Raw genomic sequence first — 14649 nt, forward strand, 5'->3', positions numbered from 1 at the left:
CCACGTAAGAAAGAGAAAATATGAAAGGATAAGAATGAGAATACGACTTTATTATATATATATATATATGATTTTAATAGTCTTACTTAAATTTTTTTTAGCGAGAATTCTGAGAATTTTATGTTTGATTAGGAATTTGAGATTTTTGTGTTAATGTTTTCTTATTCAAATCTAGAATTGTTTGGGATTTTGGAACTATCTTGACAAATTTCATCATCAAGCTTAAAACAGTTGATTTGTAGATCTCGGAGAGTTGCACTGATTTTTCTTATTAAAAGACAATTTTAAAATTTTTTACTTTTTTAAATGTGTTACAATTTTTCAGATTTATTATATCTGTTAAATTACAAATCAAATCTATTATTTTCATTGCATGTCTAACTTGTCATTAAGGCATATTTATATGATGCAAATCAAATCAATACTGGATAATTTTTAGCAATTAATTAATAAGTTTTGCTTTTTTAGGGAAAAAAAAGTTCCACAACCAACAATCAAAATTTTAGAACTCGTTTGAATTGTTTTTTTTTTTTTTGAGTTTTTGTAGAAAAATGTACTATAACGATTTAATATGTATGAGATAAAAAGATATTTGAAAAATATAATCACGAAAAATATAAATTTTTTTTGAAAAAAAATTTACAATCCAAAGTTAGATAAGCAAGCACAATCTCCTCATAAACGTGTCCCAAAACAAACTTGCTTTATAGGAAACAACCACCAATTCTATCAGTAAGCACATTCTCCCCGTAAACGCGTCCCAAAACAAACTTGCTTTGTAGGAAACAACCACCAAATTGTGTAAGCAGTATTCGCATTATGGCGATGATAATGATGTAAACTGGTAACATCAAAGTTACCTAAGCTTTAATAATTAGTCGAGACGGGATCTGCTCTGCATCTATCCATGGGCACTTTAGTCCCTCATTGGCTTAAAAAAGGAGAGTTATTACTAATGTATCGCGAATTGTTGCACTTCTTAGTGCTAAACCGGGGTCTAAAATGAAGTGATTGGGACAAGAGATTATACATTAATCTAGCAGAAAATTAAACAGACAAACCTAACAAATATTAGATCGAGTTATTCACGATTGGTGAATGGTGGGAATGGATGGGAGCATTGCTCTTTTGCCTAACCAGGTTTTAGTTTCCAAATAGTCACAAAGATATAAAATTGCAAAGTTAATGCGAAACATAAAGTGGAAGTTTTGGTGTAAACCAAATATTATTGTTGACTGAACGTGATTCCATGAAATAGCATTTTGACCTGTGATATGCACGGGATTGATTACATTTCAAATCAAAATAATATTGTATATATTTATATATTGCGGTACAAAATAATATATAAAAAATTTATCAGTGGTTAAATTTTAAACTTCTCCTCCTTGATTGTCCATGACATTCAACTTTCCACCAACAAATATGTACATTATTCCAATAAGCACCCATGTAAAGTGCGCAAAAACACTGAGGAGATATTATGCTTGTGGCCAAACAAGTTTAGCTGTACACAATAAAATTTTAGCTTATAGCAAAGCAAATTACGCTGTAAAAACCTTCGACGCTTTAGCCAACTAGCAGTAAAATCAAAGAAGGAAAAGCTTTTCCTTTGCTTGAGGACCAGTGGCACCCGGTGATTAAAATGGGCCACCACGCGATAAACATAGCCCAATATTCATCCCCAGTCCCCAGAAATTCATGCGGGAGAATAAAAAATGGGCGAGGTGTCGCCGTGATGCTGGCCCATTACGTCTCAGCAACGAGTGGACTGAGATGATGCACAAAAGGAATTTCTCTGGGCTTGGAAAATCTTCCCAATAGAAGAAGAAGAAAAAGTGAACAACAAATCATGCTTTAGTTGACAGATAAAAAAAAAAAAAAACTCATGATAAGATGATCGTAGGCTGAGTAAATAAGTCCTTGTTAAAGACGAATGGACGGCCATCTTAGGAATTTCAACATGACGTACGATTGTGAGTTCGTAAAGGGGACTGCCACCTTTGTGGATTATTGAACGAGGTTATCAAATTCTGGGATGATCTCCAGTTAAATGGTATTCTTTTTAGTAGTCGTTTGCATCATATATCAATGAATTAGAACGTCCATCCGCAAAGACGAGAATGGAATGTCCCCTGCCTGTTTCTGCTTAAACCCACTCAAAAAATCGTGGCTGCAATCAAAAATAAACCGCACCAGTTCTTTTTAGCAGCACTCGTCTGATACATTCATTCATCGACAATAAGTAGAATCCCCCTTTCGATTCTGAAGCAGCCACCAAGATGACACATAGAGTGGTGGAATAATTAATGGCTCCTTGCAAGAGTCAGAACATGCTAGTTTCCCTCGAGAGAGAGAGAGGATCTGGTTCTTATTCGATTCTCTATGGACGCGTAAAACAGCAGAATATATGCATCCGCGTGATCTAGCCTGGTTAGGTTAGAGGGTGAAGCTAGCAAATTAGAGGGTGTATGTATAGACGAAAGGATCAAGAGTTGGAATACGTCTCAAACTTTATGGACGCGTAAAAGAATCATTACTTATTATTAAGATGGCCTACTAATTATGAACGTTCACAAGTGATTCTAGCCAATGAAGTTCACGAGTTACGTTTAGTTTTCCCCTAAAAATAGACTCAACTGTGTTTTAACTGTTGCTTGGCCAAATGAATTACTGTTAAACTCGTGAAATGGGCTAACCCTTTATATAGTTTAGCTACAAAAAAGTTATTAAGATGATTATGCAATAAATTCAAAAGTGAAAACAACTGAAAAAGAAACAGGAAATAAATCATCTTTTACTTTTGTTTCCAACGCGTCAAATCGTGTGTATATTCATACGGCATATTATGTTGCGTATGTTTAATGCTAGCTAGTGACTCCATCCTTGTACGAACCAACTCTGATTAGGGTTTTTTATGACTAGGCATAATGGGATGCTCCATTCTAATTTTTACTGCCACTTTAAATTCCCTTTCTTTTAGTGGGGTTGACACACACGTGAATGGGTATGATTAATGACAAGTCAATCACTAGCTCTTAGGGAAATTTTTTTTTTTTTTAAAAAAAAAAAGTACTTGAAAGATAATAAAGTTGTTGCAATTTTAGGTAATGCGCACAAATCATATTTAGATGTGCATCCATAATTAATTGTTCATCTTCAAGAAAAGAATGATATGAGAGTCACTAACAGTGAAGTAATCATTGAATCATACTTTACCTGAAAATGGTACAAGACAGAAGAGATCAAAATCCTTTTTTTTTTTTTTTTTATAATAATACTGAGACCAATAAAGAAGTTCTTCAGGCTCTGAAAAATTTGCATATGGGATGAGCTACGAGTACTTACGAAGTTAGACTGGTATTAGTACTACATATTAGTATTAGCAAATAGCAAAAAGCATGAATTGGAATCAATGATGGAGGCAAGGGGGCAGAAGGGGGCAATGGCCCCTCTAAATTTTAATTCCTAGTATATAAATGTATGTATAAAACAAAGTTAGCCCCCTCTAATTTTTTATGATTTTAGTTTATATTATAAAAGTTTATATATATATATATGAATTAATCGCTCTTGAATTAATTTTTTCTTTAAAAAAAGTTATATATATATTTTTATATATCTTTATAATTAAAGTTAATATTTGATATTTTTAGATGCTATGTTATTTAAATAGATGAAAATTATTCTAAACACGACATATGAAGATAATTTTGTTAAGAAAAATTTTGGCCTCCCTAGAAAAAACTTCTGGTTCGGTCACTGATTGGAGTCTTGATTCTAAGCACTAAGTAACTGGTATTTTAAGCGACGGCCGTTCTTTAAGAAATACACTAGTAGTAGTAGACGGTAGAGAAGAGGATGATGAAAAGGACGGGGAAATGGAGGGTTGGCACCACCTTACCAATCCAACCGATGGTGGGCTGTGGGAAAGCAGAGGCAGGTGGTACACGTAATTCTTCCTGCCCACAAATTCTGGTCTAACCAAACTTAGCAATGTGACATCACTACCTTATTCGCAATTTGCCCAAATTACAGCCCATCTCAAACTTGCGAAGTACACTACTTAAGAAAGATTACTTTAAAAAGGAAAAGAAAATGAAAAGAAGCCGGCTTCAATATAAAGTCAGCCAATGAGGACCACTGTTCGGTACCCTTGTTCGAATTATAATCGGAATTGCGTCATTGTCTGGTTAGGTCTTAAAATCCAGCACAGCCGAGAGAGGTGGGTGGTGGCCTAAGCGGCTTTGCCTAACCTGTTTGAAATTATGATGGTTACGTGGCCGCCGCCCCTTTGGTGCTGAAGCTGACTCATGACGGAACTGATCACGGCCCGGCTGATGCAAATTACACATGTTAGTACTGCCAGCGAAAATTTTTCCGACCACCACAACCGCTTTTAATTTTTTTCTCAATGTATGTTCTGGGCTTTCTGACAGGTACTTTTTTTTTGGAAATCAAAAGCTTGAATCCTCGTCATAGACCAAAGGATGCGTTCGAAACCAGAAATTAATTATACGAGTTTGTTACAGATCATTCGTCGACATAACTCTTGTATCGTCAGTGATAAAATTTGAGCACGTAATCTTTCGTGAAAAAAAAAAATCTCACTAATCAATATATATAAATATATATATGCCACTGGCATTTGGTCCAGTGGTCATCCCCTTCTTTGGGAATGCTGGAGGTCAGGGGTTCAACCTCTGTCTCCCACAACTTGCCATTCTACATGGCTGGTATTTGCCCCTGCGGGGTAGCTCGAGCAGTCCGCTCCCCCTTCTTAGGGTATGGCGACCTTCTTGACTTGTCCAGGGTTCGAGTCCCGCTGTTAACGTGTTCGGTGTGGAGTGGGGCCTCCTCTCCCGAGCCGTAGGGAATTAGTCGGGCCCCGTAAGAATTGACCCGGACACCCCTGTGTCGACAAAAAAAAAAAACAATATATATATTTATAAGATAAGATAGTCATATTGCATATGCTTATGTTATAATCTTTGATGAAGTAATTACAATGTCGTGTATAGAGAGAGCTATTATAAAGAATGTTTTTATTGAATTCACACGGAAATTTGAGGGCAAGCGGTGTCATATTGTCACGGGTGATTAAGGTCTGCATGCATCTCCCCTTCTATTTGGGTCAACCAAATTAATCTTTTTTGTTCGTCTTCCTTCATGCGCTAATTCAAAGGCGACGCACCAACATCATTGATCATACAAATTAAAAATCGACACAGGGCTGCGAATTCCTCGGATCTGTCCAAATATATGGGGAGATTAGTGTCTTCTTCGTTTTTTTTTTTTTTTTGATTGACAATAGTTGCTCACTAGAAATCAACATCAACAATTTTTCTTTTTACAAGGAAGCAACGGGGACCCAAGGAATTAGAAGGAAAGGAAAAATGTATGGACCCCGGACCATTTGGTTAAAGATTTGTTTAACAACACAATCGAAAACGTCCGGTCATTACTATCTCACCTCATTCCCATTTCCCACCCGACAAGTGTAAAGTCTGAAGCCTAAAACTAGAAGCTGATTCTTTCCGGTTCTGAGGGTAATTGGAAAAGATGCCATATTCGGCATTGGCAACAATTAAAAAGATCAATAGATTAATACCACCACTTTTCCTCCCAAACTAATCCTCTAATCTGCCCAATATTCTCATTTTGACTGGTTTTTGATTCAACCATACCATAATCTCGGTTGTCTAAACCGCATCCAACTAAAATGACAATAGCCCTTCGTTATCTTAAAGAATTTGTCTCGCAGATGTCTATCATCGAATATTTATTAAAATATATTTTAAGTGTACTATTTTTTTTAAAATATAAAATTAATTTAAAAAAATAAGAGATGATAAGTTAAATTAAATAAAAAATATATAAATGTGCCGGAAAGTAATGGTTATAGCATGTATGGTAGATTAGATAAATTTTAATTGTGTTAATGAGTAACCATCTTAAAAGGTTTGATGCCAACTAAAATTGGAAGTCCGAAATATCTATTATATTATCAAACACAAAAATACATCTTCCCCTCCCCTGGCAATAACCCCAGATCTATACAAATTGCCCACATCAATCCTTCCTAAAATGATACTACTAAAACTAATTCATAGTCAAGATTTGTCCGAGTTGAACACAAGAAGTTGGAAGACTCCACTAGCGAGCGAGTAATCTTCTTCTCTCGGCAACCCCAGGCCGTCTTGGACGCAATCCGATCAATTTTAGTACTAAATACTAAATCAGCTAACCTTAAAACAAGGCAAAAATATTTAACGTTAATCCCCGCTGGGACAAGAGTACAAGCCTATAGATCTCTTCTCAAATCAACCACGACTACACTGACATTATCAGTGCTGTGCCTGGCCAAGGCCAGTTTAGTCAACAGAATTGATGCATCGGAACAAGCCTTGTCGGAGCTTTCTCCGGGTGAATTGAGGGTCGCATCACTCCCTGGTGACCGTACCGGCGAAGGAGGCTTCCCAGACTGTAAGCACATTCTTGCAACCCCACAAGCTGTGTCATTGGATACCACATCCCATAATCCGTCAGTGGCTAGTATCAAGCACTCATCCTCGCCACTTCGATCGATTATCGTCACCTCCGGTTCAGAAATCACATAGGGTTTCAAGTAATTGTCGCCAATTGCTCGGGACATTGCTAAGACTCCAAGAACTCTTGCCCCGTCCCAGTATATAACCCGGCCGCCAGCTTCTTGGATCCGCTCCAATTCGTCAGGCCTATCGGGCTGCATGTTTTACGTGCGATAATTAGACAACATTCTACGGTTCATCAAACCTTGGAAACATGAAAAAGGCGGATGCTGAGAAAGATGAAGTAACTGCGAATTTACCTTGTGATCGACGGAAAGAGGGATAGCAGAGCCCTTTCGGCAAAGGACGGCGCGCGAGTCACCGCAGTTGGAGACGATGATTTTGTCCGGGGTGACGACGGCGACAACAGCAGTGGATCCCACGGCGTCGCATTGAGGAGTCCGTAGCTCGCAGCGGCAAGGAGAGGTGGACACCCCAACTGCACTGCACCAGTCGGAGATCTCCTTGTCCATGCGAGAGAAGCTCCGGGTCAACATTTCCCTCCAGGAACAATCCCCGTTTTCCAATTCATCTTTCACAATCTCATGCATTCTTTCCTTGCACTTCGTGGCTACCTGAAATGATCATTTGACCAAAACAAAAAACGTTTAGTACCAGTACTACTAAAACGGATGACCGAAGAAACAAAATCAGGTAGCAAAGTTGAGTCACACGAATAACTAACGATTTAACGTACATGGGAGCATCCGTGACCATCATAGACCCCGTAGAAATGCAAATTAGATGGAGTCGCAGAATTTCCTTGGGAAAAGCAAGGGTGAATTGCAACTGCATCTTCCATGTCCCTTCTCCTCCCGCAAACAGAGGTCATCCCAAATTTAGGCGCCTCCGCCGGCAGCCCAGCAGCCGCCTGTTCGACGGTAGATGTAGACGACGACGACGACACTGAATTAGCTGGCCCTGCAGATTGCAAACACTTCATCTCTTTGTTCCCAGCCACTTTGCTCTCGTCCAGATCATCCTCCTTGGAGTTCTGATCAACCGCGTTGTCGCACATCCGAGACGGAGAAGCCGGGCCAACTACCTCAACCTTTTGTCTCTTCCTTCCGTTCTCAACTTGGGAAGGAGCAACCGCTACATCCGAAGCTACAAATCTGAATTGATGAATTTCCATCCTCCTCCGCCTAGCCGACTGAGAACTAGGCTCGACTGGTTTAGCTGTTTCAGTCTCGCCTCCAATGTTAACTCCGCAACGCATCCCAGCCATCAATATTTATACTACAACAAGTACAACCAACCGAAACGGTACCACCTAGCGAAGCTAATCGAATTGTTCGATAAGTAACTAGCAGTACTCAGTAATTGTTGCCACTGACTGACTACAAAGAATGTGTGTGTGTGTGTGTGTGTGATCAAGCTTTTAAAAGCTGCCGGTGCCTCTGCTGCTGATCAAAAGAAGAGGAGAGATGAAAGAGAGAGGCCGAGATACGATGGATCTGATCTCTATATATCTCTCTAATGCAGAAATAAGTGAGGACCCATGAGCTGAGAAATTATGAAGGCTTTTTGTACAGAAGAGAAGAAGAGGAGAGAATAGGGAGACCACATTATACCAGATGGGAGGTGGGGGCGGGGAGGACTAGTTGCGGGCAGCTGCCCGTCACCGTCTTGGGCACTGTCCGACACGTACAGTTGGTGTGACGTACAACCATTTGGACTACAACGCACATCTTGACCGTCCCTTTCGTTGTCAAGTCTTCTGCATCGGCTGGGAGAGTACCACGTGTGACGGGAAACTTTTGGCTAGCGAACGTGGCCCAATGGGAACGTACCACGCTGCTGATTGAAGCGACATTTCTTTACTGCCACGCATGTGGTCCTGCGGACGACCTTGCCCCTCCTGTTTATTCGCTTTCTTTTTTTCTTTTTTTTTTTCTGAAGTCCTCTGCTGCATTTTATTATGCCTTTCTCTGTGCCTATCACCACGTGGCAAGATCGTAGGTTACGAGATTCCCTCTTCTTCTTTCTCTCCACGCTCCTGCTCGAACCGTGTTCAACAACTGCTGTGGGATATAAATGTCAAATGAAAAACATGTTGCGGTAGTTACATTTTTATCTACCTTTTATCACTTTGATCACAGACGTCCGCGTCTGTTTTGATTTGCCATTAGATGGTTCATGAAATCACTGATAGTCTCGAGTAACATAATAATATGAGAAATAAATTCGTGGTATCGGTGTTGATTGGCACCTCCTAAAGTTTAGTATAATGATTGGTAATTTGATACATGCGAAATAAAATCAACCTAAAGTTTAGTATTTCCGAAAACATAAGAAGATTTCCAAATAGAACCGTGTCAATCGTCGAATGGCCTTCTAAAAACACTTGATTGTCAAAAATGATGCATTACTCGATTCCTAAAGAAGATACCATGCGGTTTCAATTTATCAACTAAATAAAATTATGAGCATCAATAGGTTAAAGGTTTGTTATTCTTTTACAGTAGTTGCAAAATACTTACCTCTTTATTTTGTGAGAATTATTTAGTATATAAAATTTCATATTGTATGCTCTAGGAATTTAGAAAAAGTCAACTAATTTTTGTGTAGAAGAATTTTCAATAAGTAGCACCATAAAAATAGTACCAAATTTTGAAATAACTTACATTTGGGATTTTTTTCAGGCATCTAGCCATTGACTTGCAAATATATATATATATATATATATAGCAATCCACGTGTAGGAGCTAGGTCTTTCTTTCTTTAAAAGAGAGAAAGTTAGGCCTTTATTTATATATAAAAAAAGAACGGATATATTAGAACAGGGTAGTTTTGTTCAAAAAGTTATAATTGATAAAAAAGGGGTATTTTTAGGAGTTCTATAATTTTTAACATTCATTTTGATTGATGAAAGAAGATAAAGTGCTAAAAATTAATTTGTTTGAATTGTGACTTTTACAAAAAAAAAAATTATATTTTTTATAAATATATTTTTTAATTATCTTTCTATATCACTTATATTAAATTATTATAATAGATTTTTTAATAAAAACTCTTAAAAATAGCAATACAAATGAATGTCAAGGGACAAAGTGACTTTGAGACCAAATGTCAAGGAGACCAAATGAAGAAGAAGAGCGTGAACAGCAGACTTGGAGGAAGCAGGACAAGGACTGTACAGGGAAAATGGGGGGCTTCATTCGTAGCTGTGTTTCGGCTTGGGCGATGAGGGCGTATACGTAACTAGAGGTATTGGGACACGTGTGGGGCCAGATGTCAACATCGACTGACGCTTGCAGAATATCTGAAGTTTGGTTATCCCTGAAGATCGAAACGTGGCGATCACTGACGTGGAGTCTAAGCTGCATCCCTCGTTGCCCGCGCCCTGCACGTTTTGTACCACCCCCACCCTTGCACCGGGGGACTACTAATCCCTCTCCATTTATTTTCCCGTCCCACCCCTTCACGGACCTCCCTCTCACCCTACTGAAAGCGTTACTACAATAATACTTAATACAGTAACTAGTACATGTACTACAATTTGCTTTCTCCCTTTATCATTTACTTTTAATTTTTCTTTCGTTTATTTTTAACTTTTTTTTAAAAAAAAAAAAACTCTACGTCAAAGTAATGAAAAGCTGCGTAAACAAAGAAAACTCAAAAAAGAAGATAGTCAAATAGTCATTTTTTTTATGTGCCACGTCAACAGATATAATAAGTAAAACTATGTAGTTTTACATTGGACAGGAACGTGGACACAAAATATTAGACAAAAGATCCCGTCTGATTCTGATATGTGATTATTTAGAAAAAAATTATAATAAGTAATTATAATATCTGATTCTGATATGTGATTATAATAAGTAAAACTACGTAGTTTTACATTGGACAGGAACGTGGACACAAAATATTAGACAGAAGATCTCGTCTGATTCTGATATGTGATTATTTAGAAAAAAAATTACTCGCATCACAAATATTTTTTAATATTACGTTTGGATTACATCATAATAATTACTTTCAAAAGTTTTTAAAATAATCTTCTATCCAAGCACACTTGCACAATTCTGTTCTGGTGAAACGAGAAGATTAAAGCTATTATATACTTTTTGACGCTCCAATAATTCACATTTCGTGTCTATTGACACTGTTCAATAACATTAGTAAGTAATTATGGGTGTGACATGAAGGAAAAAAATAATAGTCATTTTGTTTGGACAGTTAATAATTTGTCAAAATTTATTTACTTGTATCATCAACACATTTTTTAATTACTTTTTTAATTTTATATATATTACATTAAAAAAATGTTACATTAATTTTTAAAAATATTATCCCAAAGAATCTCTAATCCAGATGAACTAAGTGTATGTGATAATGAAGTGGAGTTTAATTGATAAAACACTTCACCCGAGATATCATTTGCTCCCGTTTCTAAGGGAGCAAGTACATAATTACTATTAATCTTTAAAAAAAAAAAAGTACTGAGTGTGTTTTGATAGTAGATTATTTGACAAATTTTTTTAAAAAGTAAAAAGTACTGTAGCATTTTTTAAAATATGATATTTATGAAATAAATAGATGATTAAAAAATATATTTATAATCCAAACAAGTAAATTTTGCAAGATCTAGACTGTTGTGTTGATAGGATGCCTGCACATCAAGCTTCCACGGAGCATAAATTATCTTTGACATGCTAGAACACATCTGGAATCAGGTCATAATTACACTGACCTCGTCTGTCATGGAAATGAACTCGTTGGGTGATTCTTCTATGAATTACATTACATACAAATATTGAAATTTCTTGTGTATGTTTCCACGCGATTCTTGAGTCTCGATGACATTTATTTTCAATGCAAGTGTAATTTCACAATGTCAATCGCTTATTACGTCGTTTATACTTTATGTACCATAGTTTGAAATATTTCATATTAAAAAGGTAGTCATATTTCATGCTTTAATCTGACCAAAACTATCACAAATTTAGGGGAGATCAAGCATAACTCATCTGTCATGCACCCTACTCAAACTGAAATGAGGAAGATAAGTATTAGTTTTGCTCCTATTCCCACATTAAACTGAATTTGACTTCGATAAAAAATTCTTTTTTTTTTTTGAATAGTCGGACTACAAAACCTGCGTCCAAAGCCTTTATAAATGTGGTGAAAGGGAAATTTAGTAATTGACGTCCAAATTTGGGAAATTACAATTTGTTTAAGGCAAAACCTTTTTGTTGTTAGAACCCTTTTATGCTCGTAATTTCTTTAGTTTTTTTCGTGGTTGTCAATTATTAAAAGATTGGTGATTTTGAAGAAGAAACAAAGCCCCATCCACAATTTCTTTACCCTTTTCGTGGTTGTAAATTACTTAAAAGAGTCGTTGCATGTTTTTGAGTAGCATTTGATGCCTTCTTTGGTGGATAAAGGCCGTCTCAATTACACGGGAGCAGTTGAACGTCTTGTCAAAACAAATAACACCCCAGTTGTCAAACGCTAACTTGGCAAGCTTACCTGGTGCATCTCATAATGAGTATCACTACACCGCGTCCATCCTCCCTCTGGGGGAAATAATCACACCACTCTTTTCTTTTCTTTTCTTTTTTTCGATCAGAAGGCAATAATCACAAAAGTACAAAACAGAAGTGCACTTTTGTCCATGTCCTCTACATTTTCATGCTTGGCAACAAACGCTGGCTTTCTATGCCAAAAAATTGAATTACGCGGGCAAGAAAACAACAAAGAAAGTCCATATCTATGAATTATCATCATCTCTTCTCCACTTCAGCTTAAATTCGTTTTTTTAAAAAAATTTTCTTTTTTAAACAATTTCAGAAAAACACACCCTATCAAACGGGTTACTTTGATTGATATCTGTAGCATATCTTATGCTATAGAGGATGGACCGTACATTAAATAAAAAAATTAATATATAGTTTATACATTATTCGCGTTAAATGCATGATAATTATGTAAATTTTGAATTTTAAATTAAACTTTTGTACATATGTCATAAATTTAATGATATTAGTGTACATATTGTGAATGTATTTAAGATTTATTCTAACATTAAAATGTACAAAGTTCAATGGACAACTACTTTAGTTTCAAAAATCAAAGCAATATAAACTAAAAATATACTATAGAAATTTTGTTATTTTCTCCCGTTTGAATTGCTATATTCTAAAATTTTTGTAAAAAATAATATATTTTGATGATTTGATGTTTGTGAAATAAAGTAATAATTAAAAAAGAGTAAATCTTTCCTGCAGTGACGGTGTATATACTATCATCGTTGGATTTCATGACATGTGTGCAAAAATTAAATATCAAATTCACATTTTGCATAATTGTCATTCATCCAACGGTGATAGTGTATACACTGTCAGTGTAGGAAAGATTAATCCATTAAAAAATGTGTTCATGAAAAAAAAAGTAAAATTTTTTTTTTTTTTTGAGAAAATGAGAATCCAAACAAGTTTGGGCACAGGCTCGTTTGAAACATCAGCTAGAGTTACTTTCGTATGGGTTGCCATCTTCATGCAAAAACCCCGCAAAAAAATGGAGAGTTGAAGTATATTATAACCTTTTCCTTTTTGTCTTTCAGTAATTGATATTGCACTGTTGCTTCCGCATCTTATTGCCAAAGTGATATTTTTGTCATTGAGCAATACTTATTATTGAGGAATGCTACAGCTCGTTTAAAACTACTGCGTATCATGAAAAAGACTAGAAATCTTCAATAAATTTAAATACAAAACAGAAGAAGAAGAATAAAAAGACAGATCCAAGTCTTAGAAGATTTTTTGAGGCAATGAGACAAAGATTTTTTTTTCTTTACTAAAATACTGGGGAAGTACTTGGTCCTCCCCTTTTTTCTTTTAGAATGAGATTCCAAAACCCGACGTGGGAAAAGCATATATAGGAATAAAATAGCTTGAGGGGAAAAATAAAAAATCTTTGCCATCTGGTCCATTCCATTAAGGTGGTAACGTACAAAGTTTTTGTTAACATAAATATAACAACTGTGAACGTGAAAATAATAGAAACAAGAAGGCGTGAGATGAGAACACACTAGGTCTCACTATATATATTATTAGGCGTTGTTTATCATATTCAATCTCAACTATTGAATTAAGGACATACTCAAAATGTCCGCTATGATGGAACTCAATAATTACACTCGTAACTATAAAAACCACTTCTTGCAGTAGTAATATTTTCTTTAGTTTTTTTTTTAATTTATTTTATTTTTTGGGTGATAAAAACGTATTAGAACTTAGAAGGCCCTGCAAATTTTAGACAAATGGATCAGAAAAAACGAAAAACAAAAAAAATGACGGGCGTAGGGCCATGTTTAATTATTATCATTGCTCAAGTCGTCTATAATCGCGGGACGAGGTTGGATTGTACGGCGATTTGTTGGGACCCAAGAATCTTTCTTTTTGCTACAATAATTCTGTCCACTCCCCAGTCGCCACGTTGGGAAGCACTAGCTGGCATGCAATACCTCTTCCGCTCGAGATTAATACAGGAGCGGCAATGCCACATGACTCTGAAAACAGCTGCTACAATAATTCTGTTTAACTCACACTACTTATAATTTAGTCCACTAAATTTAAACTCAACTTATAATTTAGAGTATATATATATATACTCTTATATACTCCCTTTGCATTAAATTTACCCAATTTAGTTTAATTTTTTAAAACAAATTAACACTCTAAACCCATATTAACGATGGATTTTTTTCTAGCGGATATTCACCCTCGTCAATACAGTTAAACTATCTTTAATTATCAATCAAAAGCACACATGTATAGTTCTTGCAAAAGATGAACATTATTATTAGAATTAATCTTTCATACACTGACAATGTATACACTATCAGCGTTGGATGAATGACAATTCTCCAAAATTTAAATTTAAAATTCAACTTTTACACACATAATATATCATGAATCAAACGGTGATAATATATATATTATCAGTGTATATAAGATTTACTCTTATTATTAATGAGTTTCTATTGAACATGCGAGTGTCCACAGGACAAATGTTAGAAAAGCTCATAAAACTATAACATGTGCAATTAATG

General features: G+C 35.9%; 1 protein-coding gene across 1 annotated transcript; it reads right to left on the minus strand.

Annotated features, from left to right (window-relative positions):
• Positions 1–5977: 5977 nt before the first annotated feature.
• On the minus strand, positions 5978–8101 carry LOC113761584 (protein phosphatase 2C 37-like). The gene is made up of 3 exons (XM_027304648.1): positions 7288–8101; positions 6851–7165; positions 5978–6745 (listed from the first exon to the last, which is right to left on the minus strand). The coding sequence occupies exons 1-3, from the start codon at positions 7816–7818 to the stop codon at positions 6305–6307; spliced, it is 1287 nt and encodes a 428-aa protein (XP_027160449.1). The 5' UTR covers positions 7819–8101; the 3' UTR covers positions 5978–6304.
• Positions 8102–14649: the final 6548 nt, after the last annotated feature.

The sequence above is a fragment of the Coffea eugenioides genome, chromosome 2, assembly GCF_003713205.1.
Source record: "Coffea eugenioides isolate CCC68of chromosome 2, Ceug_1.0, whole genome shotgun sequence".
In the NCBI taxonomy this organism is placed as follows: domain Eukaryota; kingdom Viridiplantae; phylum Streptophyta; class Magnoliopsida; order Gentianales; family Rubiaceae; genus Coffea; species Coffea eugenioides.

What these genes read in the sequence shown, in the direction of transcription:
- LOC113761584 (XM_027304648.1), bottom strand. Translation starts at nt 7,818, where the DNA reads ATGGCTGGGATGCGTTGCGGAGTTAACATTGGAGGCGAGACTGAAACA. An exon ending in ATGGTCACGGATGCTCCCAT is followed by an intron (nt 7,166 to 7,287) that starts GTACGTTAAATC and finishes TGATCATTTCAG; the next exon opens with GTAGCCACGAAGTGCAAGGA. An exon ending in CTCTTTCCGTCGATCACAAG is followed by an intron (nt 6,746 to 6,850) that starts GTAAATTCGCAG and finishes TAAAACATGCAG; the next exon opens with CCCGATAGGCCTGACGAATT.